We start from the raw sequence: 12,572 nt of genomic DNA, 5'->3' as shown, positions 1-12,572 counted from the left end.
TTTTTTTTTTTTTTTTTGTTCTTCACTGACTCCGTTGCGCATGTCCCTTCCAAAAGCAGCTGTGGTTGTAGCCCAGCCCTCGCCCGCTTTTGTCCAGCGCTCATTTTTCTTGCCGCGGAGGGACAAAGCAGCTTGGTGCGGGCAGGGAAGGATTGGTGCGGTGGGTCCTGGGTGCAGGCTGGGCGCAGCAACCGGGGCACCTCCTCCTGCCTCTACCGTCTGCCAGTACCTCCCTCCTCCGGGTAGAAGTTTCATCTGATTCCTCCCTACTCTTGGGAATGTTTATAGGCGCTGAACAAGGCTCAACGTTAATCTGCTCCGAGCCTTGAGTTAACTTTTACGGTTGCGTTTGCACACAAGCAAGCCGAGCAGCTGGCTTGAGAGGAGGAAAGCGGCAGAAGGAGCAACACGAAGGTGCTGAGCTGCAGAACGGGTGCTGAGGGGGTGAGGCGAGGCTGAATTTGGCACTGTCAGGCGCGGTTTGCCAGCGTTCAGGACAAGTGCGTGTCCCCCCCGGGGCTGTCACTGGGCTCGGGGACTCGCTTAGGGCTGGGATTTGGTGGGTCGTCTTGTGTTTCGACCCTCGCTTCCCCGGAGGGACGCAGGGCGTGATGCAGCGTTTGCTGGCTGAGACGCTTTCGGGGAGCGCGGACGGAGATTCGCGGTGCTGGGGTGGCCCCGTGTTCCCCCCCACCACCCCCGAGGGCAGGCACGCTTCCGAAATCCCTGCACACTTCCTCATCCCGTCGGCTGGTGAGAAGCTCCTGGGTTTGGCTCAGCTTGGCCGGGACAGCACACGCTGCGGCAGAAGCGGGGTCTTTGTTACAAGGAGCCCGAAAACAGAGCAGGGGAGTAACCGTTCTCCCCTCTGATGGCTGGATTTGCTCGTCGTGAGATGTTCCGAGTCCCTTCCCACCCCTCCTGGGCTATACAGGCACCTCTCCGGATGCCGTCTGGCTTTTTGGCGACTGTCCTGCTTTTGCTTTCGTCGTCCCTCTTGCACCCCGGCCTTCGCACGCCCACCATGGTGAGTAGCAGTAAGGATGCTGAGCTTTGCCAGCACCCCAAACCCTGCCGAGCCCCGCGCTTCCCTTTTCCCTGGGGTTTTGTGGAGGGGGAAAAAAAAGGCAAGATTTTACTTTGCCAGCAACTCGGGTTCAACCCAGGCAAAGTTTCCCGCAGGGAATGTTGTGGGTGCGGGATGGCCTTGAACTCCCAAGGCTGAGCTAACCCCCGGGGTAGGGGGTTTGCCGATGGGATGCCACTAACGTGGAAACTTCTCCCTGCGCTGACAGCGATGGGGAAAAACCGGGATGAACTTAACGCTCCGCTCTAGCATCCGCTTGATGACACGAGCGTGTCCGGTACAAAGGCTCTGCCATCGACCTGCAGCGTTTTTAAGCAGCACAACTCTCTTCTTTTTTTTCCAGGTTCGAAAACCCCCCATTTCTCCGCTGCAATACCAACAATACGGCTGAGACGCCCGTCGGGATGTGGCACCTCCAGCGCCCTCGCTCCCGGGTGTGGAGGCAGCTCTTCGTGGGAAGCCTGGAGCTCCGCGGCCACGTCCTCGCTGACAAACTGGGCTTAACGGTGTGTGTTTTGGCAGCGAAGCTCTTGGGGGGTACAGTCGGGACGGGCTGCAGTGCGTGCAAATGCCTTCCCGATGTCCAGCCGGAGAATCCCGGCGTGGTTGAATCCGTACTGCTGCACTTCTCAACAAGTCTCTAAGCACCGTGGAGAGACCAGTTCCTATCCCAAAGCTTTTCCTTTCCGTGGATACAGCAGAAACGTTCCTTAAAAGCTGATGTACTGCTCTGCCTGAAGCCGGAACCCTCTCTGGGGACGAGCGAGTGCCACCATCCCTCTGCCCTTTCCACTTCGGCTCGTGATGATGTCCCAGGACGGCAGCGAGCGGACGCGCTTGTGGGGAGCAGCCGGCACGAGAGAATTGAGTCCTGCGGCTCCGACGAAGCCTTTGGGTCATTCGCAACAGCTCGACAGGAGGCAAAAAGCACCTGGAGATGTCGCTGGGCTGGTTTGCTCTTGGAAATGGCTCCAATTCCCCCAAAATCGACGCAGAAAAGCACCTCCTTCCCCACGGCATCGGGGTGGCCCCGGAGGTAGGTCTCAGCCCATCCCCGCAGTGTCAAGAAACACCTCTGAGGCTTCACGCTTTGGGTGAGGATCCCTCCAAACCCTGCCCCCATCCCAAAAATCAAGGACACCCCAAATGCCACCAGTTTTATTTCGGGCACTGCCTCTGCCCCTGCCTCCGCCTTGGGGATGCGGAGCAGCAACGCGCGCAGCGGCCGGGAGCCGCGGTCCCAAACCCTGAAAAAACCTCCGGAGCCCCGGACGGAGGCGACGTAATTAAAAACCCAAAATTGCAGCGCGTGGTGGGAACCGGCCGGGGCTCCGCACCAGAGAGCCACTGAGCATCCCGGCCATGAGGGAATGGGAATAACCATCGTCCGGCTCGGCCTCCTCACCCCATCGTGCGAAACCGCGCCATGGCACGGCATCGCTAGCAAAATAGAAACCTCCACAAGTCATTTTGCTCCCCTTTTTTTATGTGTATGTATATATATATAATATATATATATATCTCTCTATAACCTTGTGATATTGGTAGTTAAGTCACCGGCGTAACGATGTCGGATACAAACAGCTCTAAGATCAAGAGTAAAAATGACACGGTCCAGATTGTCTCCTCTTAGTCCCCTTGCCGCAGGCTCGGAAGCGGTGACGGGCTCCGGCACGCTCCTCCCTGCCCAGCTTAGCCACACCGCGGCATCCCAACCACCGCCTCCTCCGCAGGGAAGGAGGCCGATGCGGAGCGGGATGGAAGCGCTACAGCTTGGCATGGCGGTGAAAAGCCGGCACGTGCGGGGACGCGTAGGTGGGTTGGCTGTGCCACGGCGCCGCCGGGTAGAGCCGGTGCCGCAGCGAGCTCTCGTAGGATGCCGGGTAGTGCCCAGGGCCGGTCGCCAGCGGCCGGCACAGGTCAGAGGGCTGCGTGGAAGTGGCTACCAAAGGGCTGGGGAAAGCGGGAATGACGAAGGGGTTGACGGAGAGGGAGGGCGCCACCGGCACACCCTGGGTTTTGAGGTGCTCCAGCGGGTTCCCAAAGCTGGCCGGGAAATGCAGCATGGCTCCCTTGTAAACGTCCGGGGCTTGCGGCAGCGACGCAGCATAGCCGGGGCTGGCCACCACCGCCTTGGGTTTGGCCAACCCTTGCTGGCCCCGGGGCGAGCTGGCACCCATGTCCCTGCCCTCGGCCTCCTTGACGAAGGGGGAGACGGCACGTAGCTTTGCGCTGGGGCCGAAAGCCCCCTCCTCCTCCTCCTCCTCCCGGCCACGCTTGCCCCTGGGCGCGGTGGGGCTGAAGCCGGCCCCGGGGGCCACCCAGCAGGCTTTGACGGTGGCACAGGCGCCCGCTCGCTGCCTCTCCCCGCTCCACGACTGCCCCGCTTTGCTCCGCAGGTCTTGGGGCTGCTCCGGCTCCTCGGGTCGCGTCGGGAAGGCCGAAGGCGGCTCCAAAAAATCCTTCAAGCCGGAGAAATACCCCCAGAGGGGGTGGCAGCCGACGGGCTTCAGCACCTCGTTGCGGTAGGCGTGGAAGCAGCCCGTGAAGACGGCGGGCGCCGGACCCCCGTCCTCGGCCCGCGGGCAGGGCTGGCTGTCCCTCCCGTTGCCAATGGGTCCCACCTCGCTCCCCGCGCTCGGAGCTCTATCCTGAGCTCCCGCCGGCTCCGGGCTCCTCTCCTCATCCAGGTGGGGGCCGGTGGCTAGCCGCAGGGGCTCGGGGCCGGAGCTGGGGCCAGCGTCACTCGCCGACCGCTGGCCCTCGAGGCAGTGGTGTTTGTGGCAGTGCAAGGCCTCTGCCTTGCTCACCTGGGCCAGCAGCTTCTTCTTGGCCAGCGGAGACATGATGGGGTGGTTGCCTTTGGAGTAGAAGCTGGAGAAAAGGCGCTTGTAGGTTTCGGGGTGGGTCCTGCAGGGGTTGGGACACCCCCCGGCGGGGCTCGGGGTCGGGACCGCGGGGCTGGGGCATCCCTCCGCCCCCCGGCCCCGCTCCGGGGCGTTCCTCGTGTCCTCCGTGACGGCTGCCGCCTCCGGCTTCGCCTTGTCCGGAGGCATCTGCGAGCAAAGGGGAGTCGGGGTGTGGGTGCTGGGGTCCCCAGTGCCCCCCATGTCCCCCGGTGCCAGCGTCACCCGCATCCCCTGTGCCAGGGTCCCCCGCATCCCCCTGCTGGGGTCCCGGCTCCCCCCAGTCCGTCCCCCCCAATCTTGGGTTCCCTCAAGCCCTTCCGCTCCCCTCTTTCCCAACCGCATCCCTCCTGGCTCTTCCCCAGCGCCCCCCCCCCCCCCCAGTGCGTCCCCCCCTGGCGAGGGACAGATGGGGATCGGCGTGGGGCTCCCAAACTGGAGCCGCAGCAGCGGGGCTCTGGGATGGGGGGGGGGGTGTTGGGGGCCGCGTACCTGCTCCCGACCCTTCTCCTTCTTGCCCCTCTTGCTCTTCTCGCCCGTCTCTGCCCCCTTGGAGACCTTGTACTGCTTGCGGGGCTTGCTGGGGGGCAGAGGCTTGTCGTCCTCCCCCTTGAGATGCCGCACGTACGGGAGGACCAGCCTGGGGGGGGGTGGGGGTGGGGGTGGCAGTGAGAATTGGCGCCGGGAGGGGAAACTGAGGCACAGACCCCCCCGCCCCCTGCTCGTCCCCTACCTCTCGTAGTGGCGCCGGGTGCAGGTGGCCGCGCTGGTGCTGCCGGGGCTGCCCCCCAGCTCGTCGTAGACGTTCTTCCACAGCCTTCGCCCCGTCACCTGCGGGGAGTGGGACGGGTTAGCCCTTTCCCGGCACCCGGTGGCCATCCTGGCACCTGGGGGGCCATCTTGGTGGCCATCCCGGCACCCAGTGGCCATGCTGGTGGCCATCTCGGTGGCCATCCCGGCACCCAGTGGCATCTCGGTGGCCATCCTGGCACCTGGTAGCCATGCCGGTGGCCATCCTGGTACCCAGTGGCCATCCCAGCACCCAGTCACCATCTCGGTGGCCATCCTGGTGGCCATCTCGGTGGCCATCCCGGCACCCGGTGGCCATCTCGGTGGCCATCCCGGTGGCCATCCTGGCACCTGGTAGCCATCCTGGTGGCCATCCTGGTACCCAGTGGCCATCCCAGCACCCAGTCACCATCTCGGTGGCCATCCTGGTGGCCATCCTGGCACCCGGTGGCCATCTCGGTGGCCATCCCGGCACGCAGTGGCATCCCGGTGGCCATCCTGGCACCTGGTAGCCATCCTGGTGGCCATCCTGGTACCCAGTGGCCATCCCAGCACCCAGTCACCATCTCGGTGGCCATCCTGGTGGCCATCCCGGCACCCGGTGGCCATCTCGGTGGCCATCCCGGCACGCAGTGGCATCCCGGTGGCCATCCTGGCACCTGGTGGCCATCCTGGTACCCAGTGGCCATCCCAGCACCCAGTCACCATCTCGGTGGCCATCCTGGCGACCATCCCAGTGGCCGTCCCAGCACCCGATGGCCATCTTGGTGGCCATCCCGGCACCTGGTGGCCATCCCAGCATCCAGTGGCCATCCCGGCACCCAGTGGCCGGGGCGGCGCCCTGGGCGGCCATCACTTACCAGCTCGTAGGCTCCCAACTTCTCCACGGCTTTGTAGATTTTCCAGAGGTTAACTGGAAATAAAGAGGAGATGCCGAGGGACGGGGGGGGACACGGCGGTCACCGCGGTGGTCACCGTAGCCACCGGCAGCTCCTCCCGGCCCTGGCGGGGGTTGGGGGGGGGGCGGGAGGGGGAACCCACATACTCTGCTTGAAGCCGAGGTGGGGGATCCTCTCGATGGGGGTGTGCCGGTCCTTCATGAACTTGTAGAGGCTGACGAGGAAGGCTTCCTCCTCCTCTTTCTCACCCCCGCTCGGCCCTTCTCCCACCGCCTTCTCCCGCTCGGAGCCATCCTCGGAGCCCTGCGGGGCAGGAGGTGGGGGGGGGGGGAAAGGAGCCGAAGGGGAAACTGAGGCAGAGCAGAAGCAAACCCCCCCCCCCCCCCTCCTTCCAGGGGTGCTTTACAACCCCGAAGGCTGGTTAACGAGCTCCGGCTTCGTTAGCCGGCAGCTCCGGGCCGCCGGCCAAGTTGGTCAAAGCGCTGGAAGCGGGTGAGAAACGGCTTCCAGGAAAACAGACGGGCAGAAATTCATCCCCCCCCCCCTCCGCCGCCGCCCCCCGCCGCCTTTCTCAGCTAAAAATGTTCCTCGTTTGTTTGTTCTACATTTTCCGGAGTTATAAAACTTGTTGCTATTTTTGGGCAAAGCAGCTGCTCCGGCTCCCGAGGACTTTTTTTTTTTTAATTTTTTTTTTTTTAAATTTATTTTATTTTATATATATATTTTTTTTTAATTTTTTTTTTTTTTTTCAATTCTTTCTGGTCTTTTTTCACCGCTCGTGACGGACGCGGGATTTTAACAGCTAAACTATTTTTAAGGCGGCGGGGGGGGGTGGTTGGTTTTGAGAAATAAAAAGCCGTTTGGAGGGTGGGGTCAAACCCCCCCCCCGCCCCCTCCATCAGCATTAAAAAAAACTAATGAGAAAAACCTAAATTTTTCCTCCCTAAAAAACGCCCCGTTTTGGGTATGTTCCCCCCCCCCTCGCCCCACAACGCTGGGAAATTCACCCTCCCGCTTCCACAGGCGGCCAAAGCGATGCCCCCCCCAAAAAAAATAGGGTGTGGGGGGGTTATATTTGGGGAGGGGGGGAGTGTCAGCACTCACCGCCGGTTTGGGGGCGGTGGGCTCTTGCTTGTCCTCCATGGGGGGGGACTCGTCGTCTTTCATTTTAGGAGCGGACCTGGAAGAAGTGGGGGGGGGGGGGAAGGGGGGGTGAGACACCCCAAATTGTTACTCCACACCCCCCCCTTCTCCCCAAAATTAAGGGTAAATTGGGACGATTTGGGCCACGGCGTTGCCCGCCCCCTCCCCCCGCCAAAAAAAATTTAGGGGTCGGGACCCCCCCCATCTTCCCCCCCCCCCGCGCCCGTTTTGGGGGGGGAAACCCCTGGAAAAAAGGCAATGCCAACGTGGGGAAACTGAGGCAGGGGGTGGGGGACACCCCCCCCCCAGTGTGTTTTACCCCCTCTCCGTTTTTTTTACCCCCCCCCCGTGTTTTTTAACCTCCCCCCCCCCCCCCGCCGCCGATCGCGCTCCCGCTCACCCGCCGCCGCCGCGCCATGTGACTGCCCCCCCCCACCGAAGCCGCCCCGCCGCGCCAAAACCCCGCGGGCGCGGCCACGCCCCCTCCGCGCTCCTATTGGGCGGCGCCGACACGCCCCCTCTTCCTATTGGGCAGCCGCGCTGCTCGTCCCCGGGCGCCGCCACCCGGAAGAAAGGCATGCCGGGAGTTGTAGTCCTGCCCGTGGCCGTGCGATGCGGGGGCACACGCGTGTGTACGCTGAAACACGCGTGTTCTTGGCGTGTCCGGGGGCGCCCACGCGTGTTCACCCGTTCACGGTCACGCGTCGCGCGTAGCTCGATGCGTGGGTGCGTGTATTTTGGGGTGTCAGTGTGTGTGTCGGGGGGGGGGCACACACATGTGTAAATGCGTGGGCACGCGTGGCCAGGCGTGTTCCTGGGGGTGCCCAGGCGCCAACACGCGTGTGCGTGTGAGTACAGGCGCGTGCGTGTGGTTGCAGGTGAGCACATACACGCGGGTGCCCTCGTGCAGGTGGGCCCACGCGTGTGCACGCGTGCACTTGGCTGCAGGTGAGCACAGTTGGGTGGGCACACGCGTGGGCCAGGGCGGGCACACGTGCCCAGGCGTGTTCATGGGGCGTATAAGTGCCAACACGCGTGTGCCTGTGACTTACGGGCATGTGCGTCTGGTCGCGGGTGAGTATATACACGCAGACGCCCTCCTGTGCGGGTGGGCACACGCGTGTGCATGGCTACAGGTGAGCACACATGTGTGGGCACATGTGCCCAGGCGTGTTCGTGGGGTGTGTAAGTGCCAACACGCGTGTGCGTGTGAGCACAGGTGACTACAGGCGTGCGGGTACGGGTGAGTACGTACATGAGGACACCCTCCTGTGCAGGTGGGCACATGGGTGCGGGAACATGCGTGTGCCAGGGTGGGTACGTGTGTCCAGACGTGTTCATGGAGGGTGTACAGGTGCCAACATGCGTGTGCGTACAGGCATATGCGTGTGATTGCGGGTGAGTACATACGCGCAGACGCCCTTGCGTGCCGGTGGGCACACGTGTGCGGGTACATGCGTGCGCCAGGCTGGGCACGCGTGCCCAGGCGTGTTCATGGGGGGGCATGGAATTGCCGACACGCGTGTGCATGCGAGCACAGGTGTGTACAGGCATGTGGGTGCGGGTGAGCACATACGTGTGGGGGCGGGTGAGCACGTGCACGCGGGCACCCTCACGCAGGTGGGCCCACGCGTGTGCGTGCAGGTACACGCGACCTACACGCGTGTTTCGTGCGTCTGCGGCCCCCCCTTCCCCCGCCGTGATTTCGCCGGCTCACATTTGGTTCCCGGCACCGCCGCTGACGTGATTTCCTCGCAGGAAACCGGGGGGGGGGGGGGACGACGACGACGACGACGACGACGACGACGGGGGACAACGAACAACAACGACGGGGGGCTTTTGGGGTGCAAACCGCCCGATTTGGGACTAAACACCTCAAGCCGGCGCAAACAAACCGCGTCGCATCACCCCGGGGTGCGGGGGGGGGGTAGGGGGGCACCTTCGTGGCGGTAATTTGGGTGGCCGGAGGTGACGGCCGGCTTGTAATTAAGCGTTTAATTCCGCGACGGTAATTAACGGCTCTTTTCGCGGGCGGGGGCGGCACTTTCGAGAAACCGCCGGGCGAAAGCCGGGCCGGAGCGGGCTGAGACCGGCCGAAACTCAGCGCACCTCCCTCTCCACCCCCCCCTCCACCCCGGCAAAGCTCTCGCTGCCCCTCCGGGGCTCGTCCTCCTTACCGGAATCACCCCGTTAACCTCAATTTGGGGGGGTTTTAAGCCCAAATTCCCGGTGCTTGGCGGCGGTCGGAGCGTCACGGCTAGGAATAGCGCGGGAGCGGTGCCAGGCCGTTACGGCGGGTGAGTAATGGGTTGAAGTCATCCCTTCCCCGGCCGGTGGCGGGGCGGGGGGGGGGGACGGGACACACAATAAACCCCCGCCGTCACCCAACGAAAGGACCCAGCGGGCACCCGGCGAAGGGACCCACCCTGGGGGTGCCGGGGGGAGGGGGGGAGAAGGGTGGGGGGTGTCTGGGGCTGTTGGGGACGGTGACGGGTATCCCCAAAGGGTCGGGTCGTCCCTCCCCGTCCGTCCCCCCCCACCCCGCGCCTCTTTTTTCCGTGGGGTTCGCACCCGCCGGGTGGTTTCTGTGCCCTGGCGTGCGCCGAGTTGAGCCGGTCTCAGCCCGGCAGCGGGATGGGTGGCGAGACGAGGTGACACGTGGGTGGTGGCGGGTGACAGATCCCCCCCCCGGGACCGATCCCCCCCCCCCCACCACCACCCCGGTACTCACGGGCTCGGGAGGCGCAGGGCGGGCGGCTCATCGGGGCGGCCGGAGGAAGAGCTCTGGGGTTTTGCTGGTGCGACGGTGCCGGGATGACGGGGGGGGGGGGGGGGGGATGAGTCATCCCCCACTCAGGGAAGTGGCGTGTGAGTGTGAGTGTGAGTGTGTGTGTCAGTGTGTGTGTGTGTGTGTGTGTGTGTGTCAGTGTGTGTGTGTGTGTGTGTGTGTGTGTCAGTGCGTGTTCGCCTCTGCCATTGACTCTTTCGTTACCGGAACGGCCGGGCTTTTTTGGGGGGGTTCTGGCCCAGGGGCAGCCCGGCACCGCGCTGAATGACTGGGACGGACTTTCCAGCGGCCCTTCCCCCCCCCCCGCCCCCCCCCTCCCCGAAACACCCCGGGGTTGGCGATGTGGCCGCGGTGTCACCCCTTCCCCAGGAGTTTGGGGACACGGCCGGGGCCTGGTGGCCGGGATGCCCGTGGGGTGGTGGTCCTGGTCCCCCGTCCCCCCCCCCGCCGAGGGTGGCTTTGCTGGGCATCGTCCTGCCAACGGGGACGGAGCCACCGGTGTCCCCAGGGCTGGGCATCGTCCTGCCAACGGGGACAGAGCCACTGGTGTCCCCAAGGGCTGGGCATTGTCCTGCCAACGGGGACGGAGCCACTGGTGTCCCCAAGGGCTGGGCACCATCCTGACAGTGGGGACAGAGCCACCGGTGTCCCCAGGGCTGGGCATCGTCCTGCCAGTGGGGACGGAGCCACTGGTGTCCCCAAGGGCTGGGCATCATCCTGCCAACGGGGACGGAGCCACCGGTGTCCCCAGGGCTGGGCACCATCCTGCCAACAGGGATGGAGCCACCGGTGTCCCCAGGGCTGGGCATTGTCCTGCCAACGGGGACGGAGCCACCAGTGTCCCCAAGGGCTGGGCATCGTCCTGCCAACGGGGACGGAGCCACTGGTGTCCCCAAGGGCTGGGCATCGTCCTGCCAGTGGGGACGGAGCCACTGGTGTCCCCAAGGGCTGGGCATTGTCCTGCCAACGGGGACGGAGCCACCAGTGTCCCCAAGGGCTGGGCATCGTCCTGCCAACGGGGACGGAGCCACCGGTGTCCCCAGGGCTGGGCATCGTCCTGCCAACGGGGACAGAGCCACTGGTGTCCCCAAGGGCTGGGCATTGTCCTGCCAATGGGGACGGAGCCACTGGTGTCCCCAAGGGCTGGGCACCATCCTGACAGTGGGGACGGAGCCACCGGTGTCCCCAGGGCTGGGCATCGTCCTGCCAACGGGGACGGAGCCACCGGTGTCCCCAAGGGCTGGGCATCATCCTGCCAACGGGGACGGAGCCACCGGTGTCCCCAAGGGCTGGGCATCGTCCTGCCAACGGGGATGGAGCCACCGGTGTCCCCAGGGCCGGGCACCATCCTGACAGTGGGGACAGAGCCACTGGTGTCCCCAAGGGCTGGGCATCGTCCTGCCAACGGGGACGGAGCCACCGGTGTCCCCAAGGGCTGGGCATCGTCCTGCCAATGGGGATGGAGCCACCGGTGTCCCCAAGGGCTGGGCATCATCCTGCCAACGGGGATGGAGCCACTGGTGTCCCCAAGGGCTGGGCATCGTCCTGCCAACGGGGATGGAGCCACCGGTGTCCCCAGGGCCGGGCACCATCCTGACAGTGGGGACAGAGCCACTGGTGTCCCCAAGGGCTGGGCATCGTCCTGCCAACGGGGACGGAGCCACCGGTGTCCCCAAGGGCTGGGCATCGTCCTGCCAATGGGGACGGAGCCACCGGTGTCCCCAAGGGCTGGGCATCATCCTGCCAACGGGGATGGAGCCACTGGTGTCCCCAAGGGCTGGGCATCGTCCTGCCAACGGGGACAGAGCCACCGGTGTCCCCAGGGCTGGGCATCGTCCTGCCAGTGGGGACGGAGCCACCGGCGTCCCCAAGGGCTGGGCACCGTCCTGCCAACGGGGACGGAGCCACCGGTGTCCCCAAGGGCTGGACATCATCCTGCCAATGGGGACGGAGCCACCGGTGTCCCCAAGGGCTGGGCATCATCCTGCCAATGGGGATGGAGCCACCGGTGTCCCCAGGGCTGGGCATCGTCCTGCCAATGGGGACGGAGCCACCGGTGTCCCCAGGGCTGGGCATCGTCCTGCCAACGGGGACGGAGGCCCCAGCATCTCTCCGCTGCTGGGTACCACTTTCCAGGGACACTGTCCCTTGTCCCCAGCTCGGGCACCCCAGTCCCAAGGGACCGAAGCCACCCATAAGTGGGGAACAATTGGGGCCGGACCGGGCTCTGCCGGAGAGCACCCATGGGTGCTCGACCCCGTAGCAGCCCCCCGAGAATCCCCTCCCCGGCTTGTGAAAGAGCCCCAAAAAACAAAGGAAAATCCCCCGGTGACTCATTTTGGGCCAAGAGCTGGAGAAAGCAGAAGTGGGGGGAGGTCGGGGGGCGGCAGCTGGCCCCTGTCCCCCCCACCCAGGGCTAGAAAGGGAGGTGAAGGACTCCGAGGGTGACATTAACCCTTTCGTTCCAGGAACGCGCCCGCCTTCTACTTAATAATAATGAGATTTAATGAAAAAGAGAAAAAAAACCCCAAAACAACACAATAAAAAAAAACCCCACTTGGGTTTCTCTTCCCGGATCCGGTTTCTATTCGAGCAGAATTGGGGGGGGGGAGGGGTCGGGAGCTGGGGGGGGGGGGGGGGGGGCCCTGCCTCAGTTTCCCCTTGCACCCGGCGGCTGCGTGCGTGGTCCATCCGGATGGGACTAAACGGAATTTCAGGGTCCTGGGGGGGGAGATGAGCACCCTGGCGGGGGGGGGATGTGGCCCCTGGGGGCTTCGCTCCGATGGGAGGAAAAGCTGCTTCCCGAGGAGCCGCGGGGGGGGGGAATATTTTTTTGAATCCCGTGGAAGAGCTGCTGGAGGAAAAGGGGAATTACCGAGGTTGAAAGGTGGTGCTGGGGTGACGGCGGCCATCGGTGCGCTGAAAGGCGTCGGGGCTCAGCCCCCGCTGCCCGAAAGGGA

The 12,572-nt window shown here is 64.6% G+C and overlaps 1 protein-coding gene across 3 annotated transcripts; it reads right to left on the bottom strand.

The window, feature by feature from the left end:
- Nucleotides 1-2,551: 2,551 nt before the first annotated feature.
- Nucleotides 2,552-9,638, bottom strand: ARID5A (AT-rich interaction domain 5A). Of its 3 annotated transcripts, none has more exons than XM_074563399.1 (7): nucleotides 9,556-9,638; nucleotides 6,786-6,861; nucleotides 5,828-5,984; nucleotides 5,643-5,695; nucleotides 4,727-4,824; nucleotides 4,486-4,633; nucleotides 2,552-4,143 (listed from the first exon to the last, which is right to left on the bottom strand). In XM_074563399.1, the coding sequence occupies exons 2-7, from the start codon at nucleotides 6,846-6,848 to the stop codon at nucleotides 2,854-2,856; spliced, it is 1,809 nt and encodes a 602-aa protein (XP_074419500.1). In that variant the 5' UTR covers nucleotides 6,849-6,861; nucleotides 9,556-9,638; the 3' UTR covers nucleotides 2,552-2,853. The 3 variants fall into 3 exon arrangements, with proteins under 3 accessions (XP_074419500.1, XP_074419502.1, XP_074419501.1); XM_074563401.1 differs by lacking the exon at nucleotides 9,556-9,638 and adding an exon at nucleotides 9,002-9,515; XM_074563400.1 differs by lacking the exon at nucleotides 9,556-9,638 and adding an exon at nucleotides 7,225-7,243.
- Between the last annotated feature and the right edge of the window lie 2,934 nt (nucleotides 9,639-12,572).

Source organism: Larus michahellis, chromosome 20 (assembly GCF_964199755.1).
Source record: "Larus michahellis chromosome 20, bLarMic1.1, whole genome shotgun sequence".
NCBI lineage: Eukaryota > Metazoa > Chordata > Aves > Charadriiformes > Laridae > Larus > Larus michahellis.
Note: the sequence above shows the minus strand (reverse complement) of the source record. Positions and strands in the feature narration are given on the sequence as shown.